This window comes from Macaca mulatta, chromosome 3, assembly GCF_049350105.2.
Source record: "Macaca mulatta isolate MMU2019108-1 chromosome 3, T2T-MMU8v2.0, whole genome shotgun sequence".
In the NCBI taxonomy this organism is placed as follows: domain Eukaryota; kingdom Metazoa; phylum Chordata; class Mammalia; order Primates; family Cercopithecidae; genus Macaca; species Macaca mulatta.
Genome location: NC_133408.1, coordinates 100884276 through 100907909, shown reverse-complemented (window position 1 = coordinate 100907909; position 23634 = coordinate 100884276). Strand labels below are relative to the sequence as shown.

Below are 23634 nucleotides of genomic sequence, written 5' to 3'. Positions count from 1 at the left end.
ACACACACACACCGTGACATAAAAAAGCATGTTGTTCACGCCTCTATTTATTACTATCTGTTACTTTCAGTGGCAAAAACTGTAAATGCTTTTGCACCAACCCAGTAGTATTTATTTTGTTCCATCTTGCTGATGTTTTTGTTTCTATTCACCATATTGCAAGTTCCTTGCAGGTAGAACCTTCATGATGTCAAGCGTGGCGCAATGCAAAATTAAATAAATGTATAAGCAAGAGGAACTGACGTAGTCAGGACAGTCATAAACCCCTACCAAGATTCCTGCAAAAAATCTTAATAGGGATATCTTGCAGCCCTACAATTACCCTACTCTAATAATAATTCACCAACAATTCACTTAAATTGTTTTTGAAACTGTAAGATAGCTTTAGAAAGAGTGACCATGTCCAGCCATCAGAACATATTAATATACTCTAAAAAGGGAGAATAATAGTAGAATCATGCATTGAGCACTTGGTATATACTACATGGCCATCAAATAATCTATGTTTAGATTTAATTAGTTTTCAATCCATGATTCTCTTATTATTAATCATTAATATTATTCATATTATTGTCAATCTAAGCATAGATTTAATTAGTTTTCCCCAAATTTATAACATCCTTCTCAAAAAAGGAAGGAAGGGAAAGAACAGGGAGGAAGGAGGGAGGAAAGGAGGAAGAAATTGCTGGGCAGGGTGAACACTTTGGTTACTGAGCAATGGGGCTGAGTATTATTTTCTATTTCTGATAGAACCTCATAAGATAAAGTCAGAATTGGCCAGGCGTGGTGGCTCATGCCTGTAATCCCAGCACTTTGGGAGGCTGAGGCGGGTGGATCACCTGAGGTCGGGAGTTCGAGACCAACCTGACCAACATGGAGAAACCCCATCTCTACTAAAAATACAAAAATTAGCCGGGCGTGGTGGTGCGTGCCTGTAATCCCAGCTACTCAGAAGGCTGAGGCAGGAGAATTGCTTGAACCCAGGAGGCAGAGGTTGCAGTGAACCGAGATCGTGCCATTGCATTCCAGCCTGGACAACAAAAGCAAAACTCTGTATCAAAAAAAAAAAAAGATAAAGTCAAAATTAAAAATTCAGAGAGTCCTTTGAGATGACACCATTTTGTTTGTACATTCTATCAGATATCCATTGAAGTAAGCAAGGTAACCAGCTGCGTTAGGGCTGGGACCCTGCCAGGCCTCCCTAGAGAGGCCAGGAACAAGCATACTGAGGGTCTCCTGTGTAGTTACCTCATCAGCTCTGACATGGGATCCAGAAGGACCCCGTGCCAAGCAGAAGTTAGAATAATCTTTGTGCCCCAAGCCATCTTGCATGTTTCATTGTCCCCCTAAGCTGGTGAGAAAACTATTTAGATTTCTGTTTTAAAATGTGCTAAGTTTTGCTTCACACTGGTTTGAATTATTGCGTATTAGACCAATAAGAGAAGAGTTTCAGATATAAGCTGAGATCCTAAAACATTCCCAGAATCTGCTTCCACAGTAAGCTGTCAGAGGTGTTATTTTGTTCAGAAAACTACTGGAGGTAATTTTCAGTTCTTAGATCTGGCTGAGGGCGTATTATAAAAAGTTAAGCGTGGAAGGGGGAGACAGTTTTTGTTTTCTTTTCTCAAAATGGACAGTATTCTATTGAAAAGACACAGGAGCTCATGTGATTCCCAAAGCTCCAGTGAGTGTTAGTTTGGGGTCTTCCGGCCTCTGCCCTGGAGAACAGAAGGGAGGCCTGGAGCAGTGGGCCATAGGGAAGTTTCCTTTCTCATTCCAAGAAGTGCAGTCAGCTGCACCTGCCAGGAAGCTGTGAGGATGGGGACTTTATCTTCAGGGAGTGCTTGTACCTTTCTAGCTGTGGATACACCTGTACACAGGAGGAAAGAGTCAAGTGTAACTCCCTATGAAAGAAAAAAATTTAAACATAAGAACTAAGAGATGGATACTGAATTGTTCCTAGATACATATTTTAAACTCTTGCTTTCATAAAACCAGATTCTAAAATGACATTTAATAAGGAAAGAGGGCCAGAGGCTTGGGCTTTGGTGCCATTTCTGCGATTTACTGCTGTGTGCCTTTAGAAAGGCCACTTGACCCAGTAGAGTGACCAGCTCATCCTGATTTTTGTGTTGAAAGTCCCATGTGCCTGGAAACCCCTCAGTCCCAGGCAAATCAAGGTGGGCCTTGCTGGATTTCCCTTTAGTCATTGATAAAATATGCAAGTTGGATTAGATTGTTTCTTTCTTTCTTTTTTTTTTTTTCTTTTGAGACCAAGTCTTGCTCTGTCACCCAGGCTGGAGTGTAATGACATGATCTCGGCTCACTGTAACCTCTACTTCCCAGGCTCAAGCGATTCTACTGCCTCAGCCTCCCGAGTAGCTGGGATTGCAGGCACCTGCCACTAAAACCGGGCTAATTTTTGTAGTTTTAGTAAAGACAGGGTTTCACCATGTTGGCCTGGCTGGTCTCGAACTCCTGACCTCAAATGATCCACCCGCCTCAGCCTCCCAAAGTGCTGGGATTACAAGTGTGAGCCACCACACCCGGCCAGATTAGATTGTTTCTTAAGTCCCTGTTAGCTGCAGAAAAAAACTGATTACCTTAAATTGTTCTATTATTTTGTTTATTTACATATAATGGACTATTTTTACTAAAGGATTTGAGGCAGCTTATAAAGAATGGGCAGTATAAAATAGAAAATAGATTTAAAAAACAGGGCCAGTAAAAAATTTAGAATAGAAGAACAAGGCCAAGGTTTAAGTAGAAGCAGAGAGATGCTGGACATTTGATCCAATAGCTGTTACAATTGAGTGGCACATCTGGCTGTGAGCTTCCTGGCAGTCAAAGCAAAAAAAAAAAAAGAAAGCCTAATCTATAATGTGATTAATTGTCCATGAGGAAAAGTATTAATTTTTCAGGGGAATAAAGGATTTTCCTGGGATTTGGTCTGAAAGAAGTTTTGCACATGCATCTTTACATAGGGGACATTTAATATTTGTTCAGAAACACTGACTTAACAACATCTTAACAGTAAATGCAATAATGACCTCACATGGCTGTTTATTGGGAGTCCTTCAGTGTAAACAGAGGAGAGTACACCAGAACAAACTCAGTGGAAATAATCCTAGAGTCTGCCAAAATAATATTGTACAAGATGATATTTTTAAAATCTACGTAACTTAGAAAACTTGGTATGCTGCATGGCCATCAAATAATCCTCTACAGATTAGTATCTTTCAACCAGACATTTCCTTAGGATTATAAAAGGGTTACAAAGCAGGGAAGAAAAGGGTAAAACTGTACCTCAGATAGAACCACACTAGGAGTTCATTGGCAATGGCCCTTGCTGGAGGTGGCCCCTGGATCTCTTTCCTCACACCCCGGCCCCTCCCACTCCAGCCTCCATGTCGCAGGTCCTCTTTCTTCTCCCAGATGGAGTCCCTTCCACTTTCCCACAGATCAAATAAAATATCAATGCATAAGGTGGAGATACCTGTTTATATTACTGTCCAAAACTATCATGAAACCTCCAATGTAGAATTTGATTTGGGTTTTATCTTTAAATAACAAATGTCTGTTGAAGTGTTTCATCCTAATTAAGAGCTCAAACTTTCAAGAAGGAACTCAAATCTCCACCTTGAACTACAAAGGAATTTTAAGGCCTTGGTTAGTGCTGCAGAGTCCAGGTCAAAGCCTTTGAAAATGAAAACATTTTCCCCCAAGTGCTTATGGCACCCACCATTCCCTGGGGAATGTGGCTGGGGTTTTTGGAAGAGATCTTTATTTTCCATGGCAAAGGCCAATGACTCTGAACTTTTCTTTGTTATAGTCATAACACAGATGTAAAGACAGAGGGAAATTAAGAAATTAGATCCAGGTGAAGGTAAATGAACATCTTGCAGAAGCAGGGTCCTTTTTACAAATTAATTTTTGGAGGGGTTTATTTTGTTTTTATTGTTATAAAGTCAATACATGCTTACAATAAAAACTCAAATAAAAAAGAGTAAAAAGGAATACTTCTTTCCCTCCAGACCTACTTCTCAGAGGAGATAGGCAAGATGCACAGCTTGTGTATTTTTCTAGATATGTTCTATTGAGCCGTATTTCTGATCGAAGATGATCTGTCAAGGATCTGGAAGCTGACTTAACAAATAACTGGCTATTTTTTTTTTTTAAAAAGTCCAAGATACTGATTGAGTATAAAAGTCATGGTTCTTAATTGAATCTCAAATCAGAGCAAGTACCTTATCATTTGTTCAGTGTTTTTCATAACCGAGATCCTTACTCACCTAACATAGGCTACCTACCATAGGTAGCCTAGCATGACAACAGGCAAAATGTTGCAGAAGAAACACGTGTCTGGAACAGTTAGCAAACGCAAAAGTTCATTAGGGATCCTGTGAAACTCAAAAGCATATTTTATCATCTACAGAAATTTAGATATCCTAAGATGTAACTTGAGACACTGTGGCATGAGATGGTAGATCTGTTAGATTCAGATTTTTTAAGATGGTGGGATTCTGCAGGTGGTCATATAGTTCTAAAACTGATTCACCGTTAAGGTTATTGAGTGTTGGACACTAGAGCATAAGTGGTACCAAATTCAGGAAGAAGAAGGAACAATTTGTCTGACTTCCTTGACTCTTGCCTTATTTTTTACCTTTATCCTTTCAAGGGAATCAAAATTTCCCTTTCTAATAAAATATAATTATGATAAGTAATCTCTAGTTAACAGTAATGAGAAAAATAAATAATGTAGTTTAAAACTTTTAGCATATGTACACATGCAATAAAAAACACCAGAGACATGTCTCTGCCTTTCAATTTCTTTATCTGTAAAATGGAAAGAACTTTCCTGATTACGCTTGCATGAACTAACATATTACTGTGAAAAACTTTTGAAACTGTCAACACTATTTGTATTAGTTATCTATGGCTCTGTAACAAAATTACCATATATGTGGTGACTTAAAACTAGACAATTGTTTATTATTTTCTGCAGTTTTTGTGGGTCAAGAATTCAGACAGGCCCAGCAGGGATGTCTTGTCTCTGCTTCTCACTGTGGATGGTTTTGGCTGGAAAACTCAAAGCTTCAGAACAGAAGCGTGCGAAGGCTTATCACTCACATGTCTGACAATTGATGCTGACTGTTGACTGAAGGTCTAACTAGGACTGTGGGTCAGAACACCCACATGTGGCTTCTCCATGTGGCCTGGGCTTCCCTAAAACATGGTATCTGGGTTCCAAAGGCAAGTGTCCTGAAAGAGAGAGCCAAGTGGAAGCTATATCCTTTTAATGATCTAGCCTGAGAGGTCACATAGCATTGCTTCCACCATATTCCATTGGTTAGGGTAGTCACACCAAGATTTGAGGAGAGGGGACATAGACTCCCATCTCTTGGTGAAGAAGTGTCAGGCATCTTGCAAAAAGAGCGTGCATGGGATAGAAGAACCTTATAGATACTGCAATTTCTGGAAAATACAATCTGGTACACTATTCATTGGAGAAAGGGTTATTGTTAGTGGTAATACTAATGCTAGGAAGGTTTTTTAGACATGATTATTAACACTCCTCTTTTGTCAGATCTTGGACTACCCCTATGTGCAAAACAGTGAAATAGGTAAGGCTTGTTTTCAAATATGTGCCCCTGCCCCTAGACTTCTACTTCACTCTTACATTTATTCTTCCTCTCTCCCAGGGGTTCGTCTTTCCATAACACTTCCCAGATGCCCAAGCTCCAGACATTGTATTTTCTACCTCCCATGCAAACTCAACTTTTGCTGTCCCCATCCACCAAGGCCTCAAGAGATCTCACTTGCTAAATTAAAAATGGTTTATGAGCCATCTCAGAGACAGAACCAATTTCTACAGTATCAGGGCTTTGTGAAAGCAATGTCATATGCCAACACATATCTTGGGGGACTAGTAAAGCCAGTAACATTCTTGATGGTTTCCACTGTAAAGGAATTTGCTCCTTGCTTCAGAAGAGCCAAAGCATGTCCTTGATAGACACCAGAATGTTCCCTCTTGTTATCTGTGGAATTATGGGTGACTTTTACTTTATCCATTTGTATTTTCAATCTTTTATAAGTTTTCCACAAAGAATGTGTATTGATTTTGTCATTTGGAAACAAAGCTATTTTTTAACACCTTTATTGAGATATAATTCACAGACCATACAATTCGCACACTTAAAGTGTACAATTCAATGGCTTTTAGTGTATTTACAGAGGCGTGCATCCATCACCACAGTCAACTTTAGAAACATTACCTCCCAAAGAAACCTCACACCCCTTAGCTCTCCCCCTCAACTCCTCATCCCCCATTTTCTATGTCTATGGATTTGCCTATTCTGCACCTTTCATGTAAATGGAATCATATAATATGTGGTCTTTTGTGAGTGGTTTCTGTCATGTAGCATAAGGCTTTTTCAAGGTTTATATGGATTATAGAATGTATCAGTATTTCTTTTCTTTTTGTTGCTGAATAGCATCTCATCATATGGATATATCACATTTCATTTATCCATTCACCAGTTGAGAGATGTGCCAAATCTTTACCCCTGGAAGTGAGTCATAGGAACTAGAATTTCTCTTCCCCAAAGTGAGTCATAGAACCTAGAACTCCTCTCCCCAAAGCAAGCCATAAAACCTAGGAAGATCACTCTTGCTCTTCCCTTCTCCCTTAAAGACTCTCATTCCAGAGGGATCTTGCCCAATCCTCAAGGAAGGAATGCTACACAGAGAGGCCAAGAAGAATTTGAACACACAGGTCTTGCTGGGTTCCTCCTCTCCATCTATTACTATTAGATCATACCCTTTTAATCCAATCACATTTCTGCACGGCTGTCCATTCTTCATTAAACCTAAGCATAAAAATAAACAGTTTCCCTGGTTTTTGGATCTTTATTTCTGAAGGCTCCTATATCACATAAAACTTTGATTAAACAAACTATTATGCTTTGTCTTGTTAACTCCTCTTTTGCTACAGGAATGTTGGTTGTGATTCTTATGATGGATGAGGAAAGGTACCACACCTTCCCTCCCCTACAGGGACATCTGAGTTGTTTCTATTTTTTGCGTATTATACATACTACTGCTGCTGTGGACATTCATTTATAATTATGTGAGTGGACACACATTTTCATTTCTCATATATATACACATGTGAGTGGAATTGTTAGATGATGTGGTAGATCTGTTTAACCATCTGAGGAACTATGAGGCTGTTCTTCAAAGTTGGTGTACCATTTTACATTCCTACCAGCAGTGTCTTGAGTGTTCTAATTTCTCTACATTCTCCCCAACACTAATCATTATCTGTCTTTGAGTCTAGCCATCCTACTGGGGTGTATCGCATTGTGGTTTTGATTCGTATTTCTCTAACAGCTAGTGATATTGAGCATCTTTTCATGGGCTTGTTGGCCATTTGTGTATCCTCTTAGAAGAAATGTCGATTCAAATTCATTGCCAATCTTTCAGTTGGATTGTCTTTTTATTACAGTAGTCCCCTCTTATCCACAGGGAATATGTTCCAAGACCCGCAGTGGATGCCTGAAACTGAGAAGAGTACTAAACCCTATATATACTATGCTTTTTCCTATGCATACATACCTGTGTTAAAGTTTAATTTATAAATTAGGCACAGTAAGAGATTCACAATAACTAATAATAAATGGAACAATTATAAAAATGTGCCAGCATCACTACAGTTGCACTTTAGAGCCACTATTTAGTAAAACAAAGGTTACTTGAACACAAGCACTGCAATATTTTGACAGTTGATCTGATAATTAGGAAGGTTCCTAAGTGACTAATGGGTGGGTAGAGGACACAGCATGGATATGCTGGACAAAGGGATGCTTCACTTACCTGGTGAGGTGAAGCGGGGTGGCATGAGATTTCATCACACTGCTCAGAATGGCTTGCAATTTAAAACTTATTAATTGCCTATTTCTGGAATTTTCTATTTAATATTTTCAGCCCATGGTTGACTGTGGGTAACTAAAACTGCAGAAAGCAAAACCATGGACAAGGAGGAACTACTGTATAGAATTGTAATTGATTTTTATGTATTCTAGATACAAATCCCTTACCAGATGTGGGATTTATGAAATTTTCTGTAGGTTGTCTTTTTGCTTTTTTGATGGTGTCTTTTGGAGCATAAAAGTTGTAATTCTGATGAAGTCCAGTTCATCTGTTTTTTCTTGTCTTTGTGCTTCGATGTCATATATATGTAAAAACCCATTGCTTAATCCAAGGTCACAAAGATTTACGCCTATATTTCTTCTCAGATTTTTATACTTTCAGCTCTTACACTTACGTTTTTGATCAATTTTGAGTTAATTTTGTATATGCTGTGAGGTAGGGGTTCAACTTCATTCTTTTGCATGTGAATATCCAATTTTCCAACATTATTTGTTGAAAAGACTATTTTTTCCCCATGGAATTGTTTTGATACCTTTGTCAAGAAAATCAATTGACTAGAAATTCAGGGGATTATTTCTGGTCTCTCAGTTTTTAATTTTTTTATTTTTTAAATTTTTAACTGATCTATATAGCTATCCTTGGAGAATAACTCACTGTCTTGATTATTGTAGCTTTGTAGTGAGTTTTGAAGTTGGGATATATGATACTCCAAGTTTTTCTTTATTTTCAAGGCTGTTTTGACAGAAGACATATAAATGGCCAACAGACATACAAAAAAATGGTCAACATCACTAATCATCAGAGAAATGCAGATCAAAACCACAATGGATATCACCTCACCCCAGTTGGAATGGTTGTTATCAAAAAAGACAAAAAATAATAATGAGCTACTGTAGAGAAAATGGACTTGCTAGACACCGTTGGTGGGAATGTATTATGGAAAGTCATTATGGAAAAACAGTACGGAAGTTACTCAAAATATTAAAAATAGAACTACTATATGATCCAGTGCAATCCCATTAGTGGGTATGTATCCAAAGGAAAGGAAGTCAGTATATCAAAGAGATAGCACTCTAATATTTACTACAGCACTATTCACAATATCTAAGATATGAAATAACCTAAGTGTCCATCTACAGATGAATGGATAAAGGAAATTTTATACACACACACACACACACACACACACACACACACACACACACACACAGAGAAATACTATTCAGCCATAAAACAGAATGAAATATTGTCATTGGCTAGGTGCAGTGGCTCATACCTACAATCCCAGCACTTTGGGAGGCCGAGGCAGGAGGATTACTTAAGCCTGGGAGCTGGAGAACAGCCTGGGCAACATAGTGAAACCTCGTCTCTACTAAAATTAAAAATTAAAAAAAAAATTAGCCAAGTGTTGTGGCATGCACCTGTAGTGTCTAGCTACTTGGAAAGCTGAGGTAGGAGGATCGCTTGAGCCCAGGAGTTTCAGGCTGCAGTGAGCCATGATTGCACCACTGCATTCCAGCCTGGGCAACAGAGTGAGACGCTGTCTCAAAAAATAAAAATAAAAGGAAGGGAGGGAGGGAGAATCGGAGGGAAGGAGGGAGAATCGGAGGGAGGGAGGGAGGAAAAGAAAGACATTCTGTCATTTGCAGCAACATGAGTGAACCTGGAAGACATTAGGTTAAGTGAAATAAGCCTGGCACAGAAGGATAAAGATAAACACATTCTCATTCTTATGTGGAATCTAAAAACATTGGTCTCATAGAAATAGAGAGTAAAACAGCAGTTACCAGAGAGTGAGGAAGGGGAGAAGAGGGATGGGCAGATGTTAGCTAACATCTAGCCAGTTACAGTTAGACAGAAAGAATTAAGTTCTGGTGTTCTGTTACACAGTAGAGTGATTGTAGCTAATAACAATATATTGTATATTTCAAGATAGCTAGAAGAGAGGGCTTTGAGTGCTATCACCACAAAGAAATAATAAATGTTTAAAATGATGGATATATGCTAATTATCCTGATTTTATCATTATGCAATGTCCACATGCATTGAAACATAACACTGTACCCCATTAATATGTACAATTTTATGTCATTTATAAATTTTAGAAGATAAAATAGAGATTGTTTTGTCTATTCTGTGTCCCTTACATTTTTTATGAATTTCAGGATCAGCTTATCAATTTCTACAAAGATGTCAGCAGGGATTTTGAAAAGGATGATGTTGAATCTGCAGATCAATTTGGGGAATATTGCCTTTCGATAGTAGCACATCTTCTAATCCATGAACATGTGATGCTTTCTGTTTATTTAGGTCTTCCTTAATTCCTTTCAGCATTATTTTGTAGTTTTCAGAGTATGAGTTTTGTGCTTCTTTTATTAAATTTACTGCTGTTTTATTCTTTTTTTTTTTTTTTTTTTGAGACAGAGTCTTGCTCTGTCACCAGGCTGGAGTGCAATGGCGTGATCTCGGCTCACTGCAACCTCTTCCTCCTGGGTTCAACCGATTCTCCTGCCTCAGCCTTCTGAGTAGCTGGGACTATAGGCACATGCCACCACACCCGGCTAATTTTTGTATTTTTAGTATAGACGGGGTTTCACCATGTTGGCCAGACTGGTCCTGAACTCCTGACCTCGTGATCTGCCTACCTTGGCCTCCCAAAGTGCTGGGATTACAGGCATGAGCCACCGCGCCTGGCCATTTTGTTCTTTTAGGTACTATTATAAATGGAATTGTTTTCCTTTTTGTTTTTATTTATTTTTAGTTTTGGGGGATGGAGTCTCACTCTGTCACCCAGGCTGGAGTGCAGTTTTCTTAATATAATTTTTGCTTGCTCAATGCTACTGCACAGAAATACAATTGATTTTACTGAACTCATTTATTATTTCCAGTAGTTTTTAAATGGATTTCCTGGGATTTTCTATATATGAGATCATGTCACCTGCAAATAGAGATAATTTTACTTCTTCATCTCCAATCTGCATATACTTTATTTCATTTTCTTGCCAAATTACCTTGGCTAGACCCTTCAGTATAATGGTGAATAGAAGAGGCAAGAATGGACATCCTTGTTTTGTTCCTAATCTTTGGGAGAAAACATTGTCTTCTGCCATTAAGTATGACACTCACTATGGGTTTTTCATAGTTATCTTTTATCAGGTTGAAGAAGTTCCCTTCTAACCTAGTTTGTTGAGTGTTTTCATCATTAAAGGCTGTTAGATTTTGTCAAATACTTTTTCTGTATTTGTTGAGCTGATGATGTGGTTTTTGTCCTTATTCTATTGATGTAGTATCAATAGAATCAACCCCAGTTGATTTTTGGATGTTAAACTAACTTTGCTTTATGAATCTGGGTGCTCCTGTATTGGGTGCATGTATATTTAGGATAGTTAGCTCTTCTTGTTGAATTGATCCCTTTACCATTATGCCTTCTTTGTCTCTTTTGATCTTTGTTGATATAAAGTCTGTTTTATCAGAGACTAGGATTCAACCCCTGCTTTTTTTTTTGCTTTCAATTTGCTTGGTAGATGTTCCTCCATCCCTTTATTTTGAGCCTATGTGGGTCTCTGCATATGAGATGGGTCTCCTGAATGCAGCACACTGATGGGTTTTGACTTTTTTTTTTTTTGAAATCTGCATGTCTATTGTATTTCCATTAGAAAAATATTATCTGTGTTAAATTTTGGTCCACTTTCTTCTCCTTGACCTCAAATTTAAACACTTAAATTTTACTCAAGTAAGAGTAGAATCACATACCTAACATGAAAACTAAATCGTTCACATCATTAGTTTGAATTAGATATGTTCTTGATTATTTCTCAGGAATAATTACTCTTCTTTCCTACTTGTTATTTCTCTTTTATTTATTGAGTAACTATGTAATGGGTATCTCTTTCCTATATTCAGTAATACAGATGTAATTTAAAACAGTAACTGGATTCCTTCTCTAATCTTCAATTCATGTTCAATTCTCCCTATTATATGGTATTTCCATAATAACTTCAGATATTTTCATCAAGCTCACACTGTCATCAATTGTGAAAATTAAAAGGTTAATTAAGATGTTACATCAATTGTAAAAATTAAAATGTTAACAATTCCAGACTACAAAGCACTGGCCCACTTATAGTGATGCTGTTGTCAGCGGTCCTTGGACAGCTATTGCTTCAATTTCAACTCGGCTACCTTTGGACAAAGCAACAACTTGGTAAGCAGCTCTAGCAGGAAAATTACTCTTGAAATACTGTTTGTAGATTTCATTGACGGTATTGAAGTCATTTATGTCAGCTAGAAGAACAGTTGTTTTCACCACATTAGTGAAGTCACAGCCTGCAGCTTTCAGAATTTCACCCATGTTTTTAAGAGCTTGTTTAGCTTCTTCTGCTACCCCTCCTGACACAAGCTGTCCACTTGAAGGGTCCATGCCTATCTGCCCTGAAATGTAAATGGTCCTGTCGACTAACACAGCTTGACTGTAGGGTCCAATGGCCCCTGGGGCTTTTGTGGTGCTGATCACCCTTTTGATCAAGGACGACATGGCTAAGTCTTCCCTCTTGCAGCCCCTTCAGGAGAAGAAGCCCTGGGTCTTGACTTTTTATCCAATTTGCCAGTCCGTGTCTTTTAATTGGGGCATTTAACCCATTTACATTTAAGGTTAATATTGTTATGTGTGAATTTGATCCTGTCATTATGATGTTAGCTGGTTATTTTACCTGTTAATTGATGCAGTTTCTTCATAGCATCGATGGTCTTTACAATTTGGCATGTTTTTGCAGTGGCTGGTACCAGTTGTTCCTTCCCAAGTTTAGTGCTTCCTTCAGGAGCTCTTGTAAGGCAGGCCTGGTGGTGACAAACTCTCTCAGCATTTGCTTGTCTGTAAAAGATTTCATTTCCCCTTCACTTATGAAGCTTAGTTTGGCTGGATATGAAATTCTGGGTTGAAAATCCTTTTCTTTAAGAATGTTGGCCGGGCGCGGTGGCTCACGCCTGTAATCCCAGCACTTTGGGAGGCCGAGGCGGGCGGATCACAAGGTCAGGAGATCAAAACCACGGTGAAACCCCGTCTCTATTAAAAATACAAAAAAATTAGCCGGGCGCGGTGGCGGGCTCCTGTAGTCCCAGCTACTCAGGAGGCTGAGGCAGGAGAATGGCATGAACCCAGGAGGCGGAGCTTGCAGTGAGCCGAGATTGCGCCACTGCACTCCAGCCTGGGGCACAGAGCGAGACTCTGTCTCAAAAAAAAAAAAAAAAGAATGTTGACTATTGGCCCCCACTCTCTTCCAGCTTTTAGAGTTTCTTCCAAGGGATCTGCTGTTAGTCTGATGGGCTTCCCTTTGTGGGTAACCCACCTTTCTCTCTGGATGCCCTTAACATTTTTCCCTTCATTTCAGCCTTGGTGAATCGGACAATTATGTGTCTTGGGGTTGCTCTTCTCAAGGAGTATCTTCGTGGTGTTCTCTATATTTCCTGAATTTGAATGTTGGCCTGCCTTGCTAGGCTGGGGAAGTTCTCCTGGATAATATCCTGAAGAGTGTTTTCCAACTTGGTTCCATTCTCCCCATCACTTTCAGGTACACCAATCAAACCAATTTGGTCTTTTCACGTAGTCCCATATTTCTTGGAGGCTTTGTTCATTTCTTTTTACTCTTTTTTCTTTAATCTTGTCTTCTCACTTTATTTCATTAATTTGATCTTCAATCACTGATATCCTTTCTTCCACTTGATTGGATCGGCTACTGAAGCTTGTGCATGCATCACAAAGTTCTTGTGCCATGGTTTTCAGCTCCATCAGTCATTTGAGGTCTTCTCTACACTGTTTATTCTAATCAGCCATTTGTCTAACCTTTTTTCAAGGTTTTCAGCTTCCTCATGGTGGGTTAGAACATGCTCCTTTAGCTTGGAGAAGTTTGTTATTAACAACCTTCTGAAGCCTACTTTTGTCTGCTTGTCAAAGTCATTCTCTATCCAGCTTTGTTTCGTTGCTGGCAAGGAGCTGTGATCCTTTGGAGGAGAAGAGGTGCTCTGGTTTTTAGAATTTTCAGCTTTTCTGCTCTAGTTTCTCCCCATCTTTGTGGTTTTATCTACCTTTGGTCTTTGATGTTGGTGACCTACAGATGGGATTTTGGTGTGGTTGTCCTTTTTGTTGATGTTGCTGCTATTCATTTCTGTTTGTTAGTTTTCTTTCTAACAGTCAGGTCCCTCAGCTGCAGGTCTGTTGGAGTTTGCTGGAGGTCCACTCCAGATGCTGTTTGCCAGTGGAAGCTGCAGAACAGCAAATATTGCCGATTGATCCTTTCTCTGGAAGCTTTGTCCCAGAGGGACACCTGCCTGTATGAGGTGTCAGTTGGCCCCTACTGGGAGGTGTCTCCCAGTTAGGCTATATTGGGGGTCAGGGACCCACTCAAGGAGGCACTCTGTCCATTCTCAGAACTCTAATGCCATTCTCAGAACCACTGCTCTCTTCAGAGCTGTCAGACAGGGACGTTTAAGTCTGCAGAAGTTTCTGCTGCCTTTTGTTGAGGTGAGTTTATAGAGGCAGTAGGCCTTGCTGAGCTGTGGTGGGCTCCGCCCAGTTCGAGCTTCCGGGCCATTTTGTTTACCTACTCAAGCCTCAGCAATGGTGGATGCCCCTCCCCCTGCCAGGCTGCAGCCTTGGAGGTTGATCTCAGATTGCTGTGGGCATGGGACCCACTGAGCCAGGCATGGGAGAGAATCTCCTGGTCTACTGATTGCTAAGACTGTGGGAAAAGCACAGTATTTGGGCAGGAGTGTCCCGTTTTTCCAGGTACAGTCTGTCATGGCTTTCCTTGGCTAGGAAAGGGAAATCCCCCAACCCCTTGTGCTTCCCAGGTGAGGCGATGCCCCACCCTGCTTTAGCTTGCCCTCCGTGGACTGCATTCACTGTCCAACCAGTCCCAATGCGATGAACCAGGTACTTCAGTTGGAAATGCAGAAATCACCGTCTTCTGTATCAGTCATGCTGGGAGCTGCAGACCGAAGCTATTCCTATTCAGCCATCTTGGACCATCCAATGTTAAACCAGCTTTGCATCCCTAGGACAATCCCACTTGAGTGTAGTGTATAATTATTTTTCTATATTACCTATCCTAATATTTTGTCAAAGACTTTTGTGCCTGTATTCCAAGAGATACTGATACGTAATTTTTCTTTTCTTGCCATGTCTTTGTCTGATTTTGCCTTCAGAGTAATACTGGCCTCATGAGCAAGTTGGGAAGTCTTCCCTTCTCTTCTGTTTTTTGGAAAAGTGTGTGAAGAATTGGTGTCAACTCTTTTTAAAATGTTTGGTAGAATTCATCAATGAAGTCAACTGATCCTGGGCTGTTCTTTGTAGGAAGCTTTTTGATTACTAATTTAATTTCTACTTATTTTAGGTTTATTCACGTTTTCTATTTCTTCTCAGGTAAGTTTGGTTGTGTCTATCTTTCCAGGAATATGTCCATTTGATCCAGGAATTTGTCCATTTGATCTCAGTTATCTAGTTTGTTGGCATCCAATTTTTTATAGTATTCCCTTATAATTTTTGTTTCTGGAACATCAGCAGTAATGTCCCTCTTTCATTTTTGAGATTTATCTCTTTTTTTCCTGTTTAGTCTGGCTAAAAGTTTATCAATTTTGTTGATCTTTTCAAAGAACTAACCTTCAGTTTTATTGATTTTTCTGTATTGTTTTTCTGTTCTCTATTTTACTAACTTCTGCACTAATCCTTGTTGCTGCCTTTTTTTCTGCTTGCTAACAAAGCTTTTTTGTCATATTAAAAAGAAGAAAAAATTACTTATCCAATATACTTTTGATGGTCATTCTGGTTATTTCCTGATTGAAGCTAGAGGCTATATGTATAAAGTTGTATTCTTGCACATATATTTATACGAACATGTATTTTTTTTTTTTTTTTTTTTGAGACGGAGTCTCGCTCTGTCGCCCAGGCTGGAGTACAGTGGCCAGATCTCAGCTCACTGCAAGCTCCGCCTCCCGGGTTCCCGCCATTCTCCTGCCTCAGCCTCCCGAGTAGCTGGGACCACAGGCGCCGCCACCTCGCTTGGCTAATTTTGTGTGTTTTTAGTAGAGACGGGGTTTCGCCGTGTTAGCCAGGATGGTCTCGATCTCCTGACCTTGTGATCCGCCTGTCTCGGCCTCCCAAAGTGCTGGGATTACAGGCTTGAGCCACCGCACCCGGCCGAACATGTATTTTTATTTCTCTTAAGTACCTAGGAGTGGAACAGGAATAGGGTAGATGTTTCAGTTTGTAGAAAGCTGTCAGTTTTCCAAAGTAGTTGTGCCATGTTATATTTCAACTAGCACTCTGTGAAAATCACCACGTCCTCCCAACATCTGGTATTGTCAGTCTTTTTCCTTTTAGCATTATGGTGGGAGTATAATGGTATCTGGTGTTTTAGTTTGCATTTCCCTGATAACTAATGAGACTGATCATCGTTTCACTTCTCTCAAAGTAACTAATCAAACTTTCGTCCCCTTTTCTGTTGACTTGTCTCCTTTTGTCTTACTGATTTGCGTTCTTAATATATTTTATATATATATGTCTTTTGTTGAATAAATTACAGGACCTTCATACAATGAATTACTCTAGAGTAATCAAAGTCAATTAACTATTGCTACATACACTTATGTGTATAAACTCACAGACATAATATTGAGAAAAAGAAGCTTTCAAAAAAGAGTACATACTTTTGCATAAAGCTCAAAACCGGGCAAAACCAATCTACCATATTGAAAGTCTAGTGAGTGGTCCCTATAATTGGGTAATAACTAGGAAGGGGGCATATGGGGATCCCTGGGCATCCTGGCATCCTGGTAACATTGTATTTCTTCAGCTGTACACAGGCCACACAGGTGAGTTCACTTGTGAAAATCTATTGATATGCCGCACTGCAATTTATGCATTTTTCTGAATGTTACATCTGAGCAAAATATTTTAAAAAAAGGAAAATTGAATGAGTTCTTGAAAAAAATCTGTTAATTATCACATGATATTTGTTAGCAGATTCTCTGTATATGATGTATTTCTAACACTGTATGAAGGTGGGGGTTTTTGTATTAAATGCTTTCCTTGTTCATTCTTTATATTGTAAGCCTAAAAATTTCATTCATAGGTCAATAACAGCTTAACTTTTCCTTTGCTCTGGACTGCAGACATCTTGGCAAATAACACAATCTGAGTTCCCAAGGGCTATACCAATTTTAAAATCTGCTCCTTCCCCATCAATCTCATAATGCTGAATACAGTGCTCATACAATGAAATGCCACAGCTAACACTGCTCTAGCTGTCCCCTTAGGAATTCATTGTAAAAGGGTTTCACTGTACTTTGTAAAGCAATTTGGAATCCTTCATGATGAAAGGTTCTATATAAAGAAGGTAATATAATGGACTTGGCTTTCAACTTATTTCATTTAAGCCTTAACAGAAACATGAATCTACTATATTAGCATCATAAACCAATAGGTGCTATATAAATGCTGAATAGAAATATTCTGGGTGAATTAAATTGCGAATATAACCATGTATTAGCTAAGTGCTTTACCAAGTATTATGCAAATACTGATTAATAAGAAATTTATACTCAATTAAAATAATAATAATGCTACATTCTTCTATATTCTCCCAATTCTCTGAGCACCCATTGACTTAGTTATTTTGCGTGTGTCTGCCACCCAAATCTCAAGCCTAAATGCAAACTCACATGAGATGTCCCTTTGGAAGGAAACAGTCTTCCCCATGGGTTGGTACCAAACACAAACTTCGGTGAGTGTATGTCAAGGGGGCGGGTAAAGGAAGTCCCTCTAATACATGTGATTGACATGCTTTTAAAAAGTCCATAATATTAAAAAAAAATACTGCCGGTATTTTACACAGGTATTCTGTGTAATACTGCCCAGAGTTACTTTTTTGCTTCTTAGCATTTCTTTGGAGACCAGATTCTACAATGCTTCCAACATTATAATCACCAGGCATTAGCCATGTCATGGAACAGTTGCTATGCTTCACCCCAAAGACAGTGATGACCAGAAATGCGTGATGCAACCCCTACATGAAGTTTAAAATGTTACTGGAATGCTTTTGATGAAAAGTGTGTTAACATGAATCATTATCATCATCATCATTGTTCTTTTAAAAATTTCATCTTTCAGGACTGAGAGATGATTCCTACATCTATAGGAGCTGCACTTTAATTTTTTTTTTGTATTTGTGAGTCTAGATTTACAGAGAAATGTATTTATGGAAAAATGTGTTAAATCTGCAGCTGTTAGTTTTGCAGGTATGTCAGATGAAGTACTCAACTTGATGGGTAAAAAATGGCATTTCTATCTCAACCTCTCATTTACTGTGCCTTACTGTGATGGGACAGGGCACAGCAGGGTCTGGTTAGAAATCAATTTTCTTGCAGTTCTAGCCTTCTGTACAAAATAATATAAATCCAATCCTATTGCAGAAAGTTTCAAATTTCACTTTGAATGGTCACAAATTTGAAAAGAGAAGAGGGACTGCTAGACTGGAGAGGCTGCGAAAGAGACGATGGTGACCAACTGTTGACAGTGTCACTGAAGATGGGGCCTGGCTTAACTGAATCAGGAGGTTGTGAGGGTTTATATCCCTGAAAGGAGTTGCAATGAAACATGCAAGTCCCCCATCTCAAGGAAAGCATAGAATGAACCCTATTCTTGTCTCTATTCCTTTGGGTTGCAACATCACAGATATTCTGTGCTCAAAGATTCTTAAGAGTAGTCTAGCTGGGTGGAGTGGCTCACACCTGTAATCCCAGCACTTTGGGAGGCCGAGGTGGGTGGATCACCCGAGGTCAGGAGTTCAAGACCAGCCTGGCCAATGTGGTGAAACTCCGTCTCTACTAAAAATACAAAAATTAGCCAGGTGTGGTGGCACATGCCTGTAATCCCAGCTACTCGGGAGGCTGAGGCAGGAGAATCACTTGAACCCAGGAGGTTGAGGTTGCGGTGAGCCGAGATCATGTCATTGCACTCCAGCCTGGGCGACAGAGTGAGACTGTATGTCAAAAAAAAGAAGAGGGTTTCAAAGCTCCTGTAGCTGTGGAACACTTTGTTCAAGGAACCTTTAACATGAAACCTCAAAGAGAAAACAAAAGCCCCAGGATCCTCTCAGGCCTCCTTTCATTTTCCTCCAGCTCTGCACAGGGGCCCTCCCAGCTTATTGTCACTGCTCTATTTTTGTGGAATCAAGATCCACAAGGTGAGGCCATTGTTAGACTCCCAAAATCTTCAGTGAGCTTCATGAAACAGATGGGATCTGAAGCAGGGCTCTGTCCTGGGGGATGAGGTGGGACAACTTCAGGCACATCAAAAAGAAAGGAATGAAACACAGGGAATGAGTTTCCTACAAGTCACTGGAGGGGCTGGAGGAATGAGTCATGGTGTCGCTAGGCTAGATGATTGGCTTCAAGGTCACATCACAGCAACTATGATGAAGAGGTCAGGAAACTGCCGGAAACTGAACTGCCTCTGCTCTGGCTGCTGCCACAGTCATCCTACACCCAAGAAACTGTTAGAGACCAGCTGCTGCCAACAGTGCTTGCTCGTCAAGCAGCACTGCTGCAGGAAGATGGCCTCTGCTTCTCTCTTTCTAATCTTTATGCAAGGGCATCTCACTGCAGAATCTAAATCACATCCAGAACCATAGTCTAGGAGTCTGAGAGTTTAGCTATCAGCCTTCCAGCTCCATGAGAGGAGACAGAACTAGGTGGATCTCAGTGGATCTGGCACAGAACAATTGGGGAAGAGGCAATGCTTGTGAAGAGCCTGAGCGAAAGTGGTGCCAGAGCAAACTGGAGGTGAATTCTGGAAGTGGAGAGAGCTTTAGTCCTGCTGTGAAAACAACAAGAAACCCCAGCGGCCTTCAATGAATAAATGGAAGGCATAGAATCTCCTTCCATAGCAAGTAAAAAATGAGGCCAGGTACGGTGGCTCACACCTGTAATCCTAGCACTTTGGGGGGCCAAGATGGGAGGATCACTTGAGGCCGTGAGTTCAAGACCAGCCTGGGAAACATAGCAAAACCTTCTGAAAAAAATATTAGCCAGGCATAGTGGCAGGCACCTGTAATCTCAGCTATTTGAGAGGTTGAGGCAGGAAGATCCCTTGAGCCCAGGAGTTTGAGGCTGCAGTGAGCTATGATCATGCCACTGCACTCCAGCCTGGGCAATTGAGCAAGACCGTGTCCAAAAAAAAAAAAAAAAAAAGAAAAGAAAAAGAATAGCTCAGGCCATCATTTTTAGAATCATTTGAGATGAAGTCTTTGATTTCTTTCCTATTTTTGTAACATAAGAAACTTACATTCATTGTAAAAAACACTAGAAAATGCATTCACTCGAAAAGAAATACAAAAACCACCCATAATCCCACCATTCATGGATAATCACCATATTGGTGACTCTCCTTCCTTCCAGATATTCTAGGGTTAATTTACTATCATATCATTGTTTTAAACTTTTTAAAAATTATGAACAATGCCATCCAGTGGCATTGTCAATGCTAACAGCCACACTGTTGACAGCATTCTGTTATAGAGATGTCTCATACTTTAATAAAACATTTGAAGTCCCCATTTTGTTAGACATGCCAATATGTTAGATTAACAGTGATGGAATGGATAGAAAAGGCAATATTGCAGAGGAGATTTGAATTGGGAGGTGCTTAAAGCTAAAGTATTAATGAGATGGGAGGATGCAGGAAAATTCACAATCTTTGAAGCTAGAAGGAACTTAGAGGTCATTCTCGCCCACCTTCCTCATTTAAGGGATGAGGGCAACTGCAGCCACATCACACTCTTTATCCCACGCTCTCCAGTCCTCCTTCTTCATATTTCTTTATTCTGTCCTCAGCCATGTGTATGATTCTTGTTAAAACTCCAATCTAAACAGCAACTCACAGAAAATATGACTTAAAGAATAAGAACAACAAAAAGTCCAAGTCATAATAATTCCATTCCATTCATTCCTTTCACCTAGCATTTATTGAGAGATTGCTCTGTGGCTGATATAGTGCTATGAGGGAGGGGTTTAAAAATCCAACACAGACCCAACCCTCCACACACTCACTATCTTAAAAAGAAGATGAGAAGAAATATTTCAGTCACATTGAGGCGCCTGCTTTTCCTGTATGTGGGAATGGCCCTGGGACCCAGACAATTTCTTCCACGATTTTTTCCTTCTTGGGCTTTGGTTGTAAAGAAGCAGGAAAGTGAGAAAGGAGGGTGTATGGTTTTATATCTTCCAGTACAAGAACATTTAAGACAAGGTCTCTAATATTTTTCTTGTCTAGACATCCCCATCTTTTTATTTTTTAATAAAGCAAAAGGCAGTTGTGCCTTGTGGTTTGTAGCAAGAGTTCATTATCAGAGGAATGCTTGGCTTTTAAATGGTGTTAACACTGAAATCCTCTTCTCTTGTCTTTTCCTTGTTAGGATTTCCTCATCTTGATCCTCTCTCCTCACATATTGATCACACATTGCATGCTTCAAAGTGTTCACTGAATCATTCCACTTTTTCCAAGAGAATAGCTAACTCTTAACATGCTGCAGGTTTCCTATTACACTTCCTTTGCCTTAAAACATGTCTTGCAAGAGTAAATCTGCCCATAAAGAAACCACTCGGACCAAAAAGCCTTTGTACACACTCTCCCAAATGGAGCTGGACTGTAGGCAGGGACGATGTAGCAATAGCATCCACACACTGTCTGGGGTTCCTGGACCCATCTATTGTCCCATTTGAATGGAAACAAAGCCTCTGCCCGTCACTCCCTCACACTTGACTTGCACCTTCTAAGGTCTCAGCCACACGCATCCGAAGCTGGGGATTATTCATTCTACAAATGGTTTAAGATGTGGTCATTTTACTCTGTTGTTGTTGTATTCCTTCTGTTTGACAATTTGTAGCTTTTAATTTGGGGGACAGAGTAATAACTCTTAAGCAGATGGTTGTAATTGGTCCCCAGGGGTGTACTTGGGGAGGGAAGTTGGATGGGACTCTCACCAAGGTCCAGCACTCTGTGACTCACTCGGCTTGATTCCAGGCCAGGAGTGAGGTTGCTGATTGCTTCTAACCTGTTCTTCGGCAAGTAGTAAATGTCAATTGATCCTTCTTCATATGGTAGGGATGATATCCATATAAGAGAACATGAAAAATAGTACGTGTTAAAATGCATTCTCAGCAGCCAAACCCATGCGTGCTTAGAATTAAGTTGTTGCATCCAGTCCATTTGTCATTCTTTTTATGTCCAAGTTTTGGTAACAGAATGTTTTCAAATAGTTTACATTTCTCTTGGGACATCTTCCCTAACCAAATGTCATACTAGTGTTAGGCTGGAGTTATTCGGATTGCTCAATTCTTATTGTTTCCAACAAGATTTAGGCCATTTCTGTGAGCAGAATTCTGCATTGAAGATAATGGGCTTTTCATGCCTGTCCTTAAGGAGAAAAATTATTAGATCAGTGGGAATTTTACAGAGTACATTATTGAATTCTTGGACATTAAAAACTTCAGCTACTTGGAACACACACATGGCAGAAACAAACTGCAACTGACATTCAAAAACACACCTGATGGAAATATTAAGGTTGATGTTTTTCTTAATATTATCCTATGTAACGTCTAGTGTTCTCTAAGGAAATTATATTTATTAGGCCTTTCTTTTTTCTTCTAAACTCTTTTATTATACTGCAAAATAACTTTATTTTCTGGTTATGAAGTAGTAGATCTTCACTGTAGAAAATTTGAAACATACGGAAAATATAAAGAAAATTTTTAAAGTATCTATGATTCTTCAATCTTGGGGTCTTATTTATTTATTTAAAGACATAGTCTTGCCCTGTTGCCCAGGCCGGACTGCAATGGCGTGATCTCAGCTCACTGCAACCTCTGCCTCCTGGGTTCAAGCAATTCTCCTGGCTCAGCCTCCCACATAGCTGGGATTAGAGACGTGTGCCACAACGCCCAGCTAATTTTTGTGTTTTTAGTAGAGACGGGGTTTCACCATGTTGGCCAGGCTGGTCTTGAACTCCTGACCTCGTGATCTGCCCACCTCGGCCTCCCAAAGTGCTGGGATTACAGGCGTGAGCCACTGGGCCTGGCCGGGGTGTTTATTTTTAAAAAGCCAACAGTGAACATTACTTGAAATCTTATTAAATGTTAAACACTTTTTTCTGAATTAAAGATTTCCTGATTTAAACCCTGATTCATTATTCTGCTAAGGATCTTGCTCTAGTGTCAAAGCTCCCTGATGCCACACTTCAAATGAAGCTTAGTTCTAGAATGACTCCTTTTCAGATAAGTGGACAATAAGTTATGGGCAAAGGTTTAGCCTGGGTCATCTCACTGGGGTCTTGGTGAAATCACTATTTCCTTTTTAATGTAATATTCTGTGAATAAAATCAAGATTAGAACAATGCTTGCAATTAAAGGGATTACTCAGTAGTAATAAGATAATTAGAAAATGAAGTATCAGCCCCAGCTGCAAGGAAGTATGGGGATGTGAATATTTTGAGTAGGACACATTGCTGCTCTAGATAAAATGTTTCTGAAATGGAAGGTGAAAAGGGAGTAATAACTAGTAGGCTGCCAGCTGTGCCTGCCACAGAGATTCTCACAGAGCCACTTAGAACAATTCGGGACACTAACCTAAGACTTCTAGCCATACATCCC

General features: G+C 39.7%; 1 protein-coding gene across 1 annotated transcript; it reads right to left on the bottom strand.

Moving 5' to 3' along the window:
- Positions 1-11786: 11786 nt before the first annotated feature.
- On the bottom strand, positions 11787-12503 carry LOC698724 (2-iminobutanoate/2-iminopropanoate deaminase). The gene has a single exon (XM_015133814.3). It carries the CDS (start codon positions 12464-12466, stop codon positions 12053-12055), a length of 414 nt encoding a protein of 137 aa, XP_014989300.2. The 5' UTR covers positions 12467-12503; the 3' UTR covers positions 11787-12052.
- Positions 12504-23634: the final 11131 nt, after the last annotated feature.

Coding starts and splice junctions, on each gene's coding strand:
- LOC698724 (XM_015133814.3), bottom strand. CDS start 12,466: ATGTCGTCCTTGATCAAAAGGGTGATCAGCACCACAAAAGCCCCAGGG.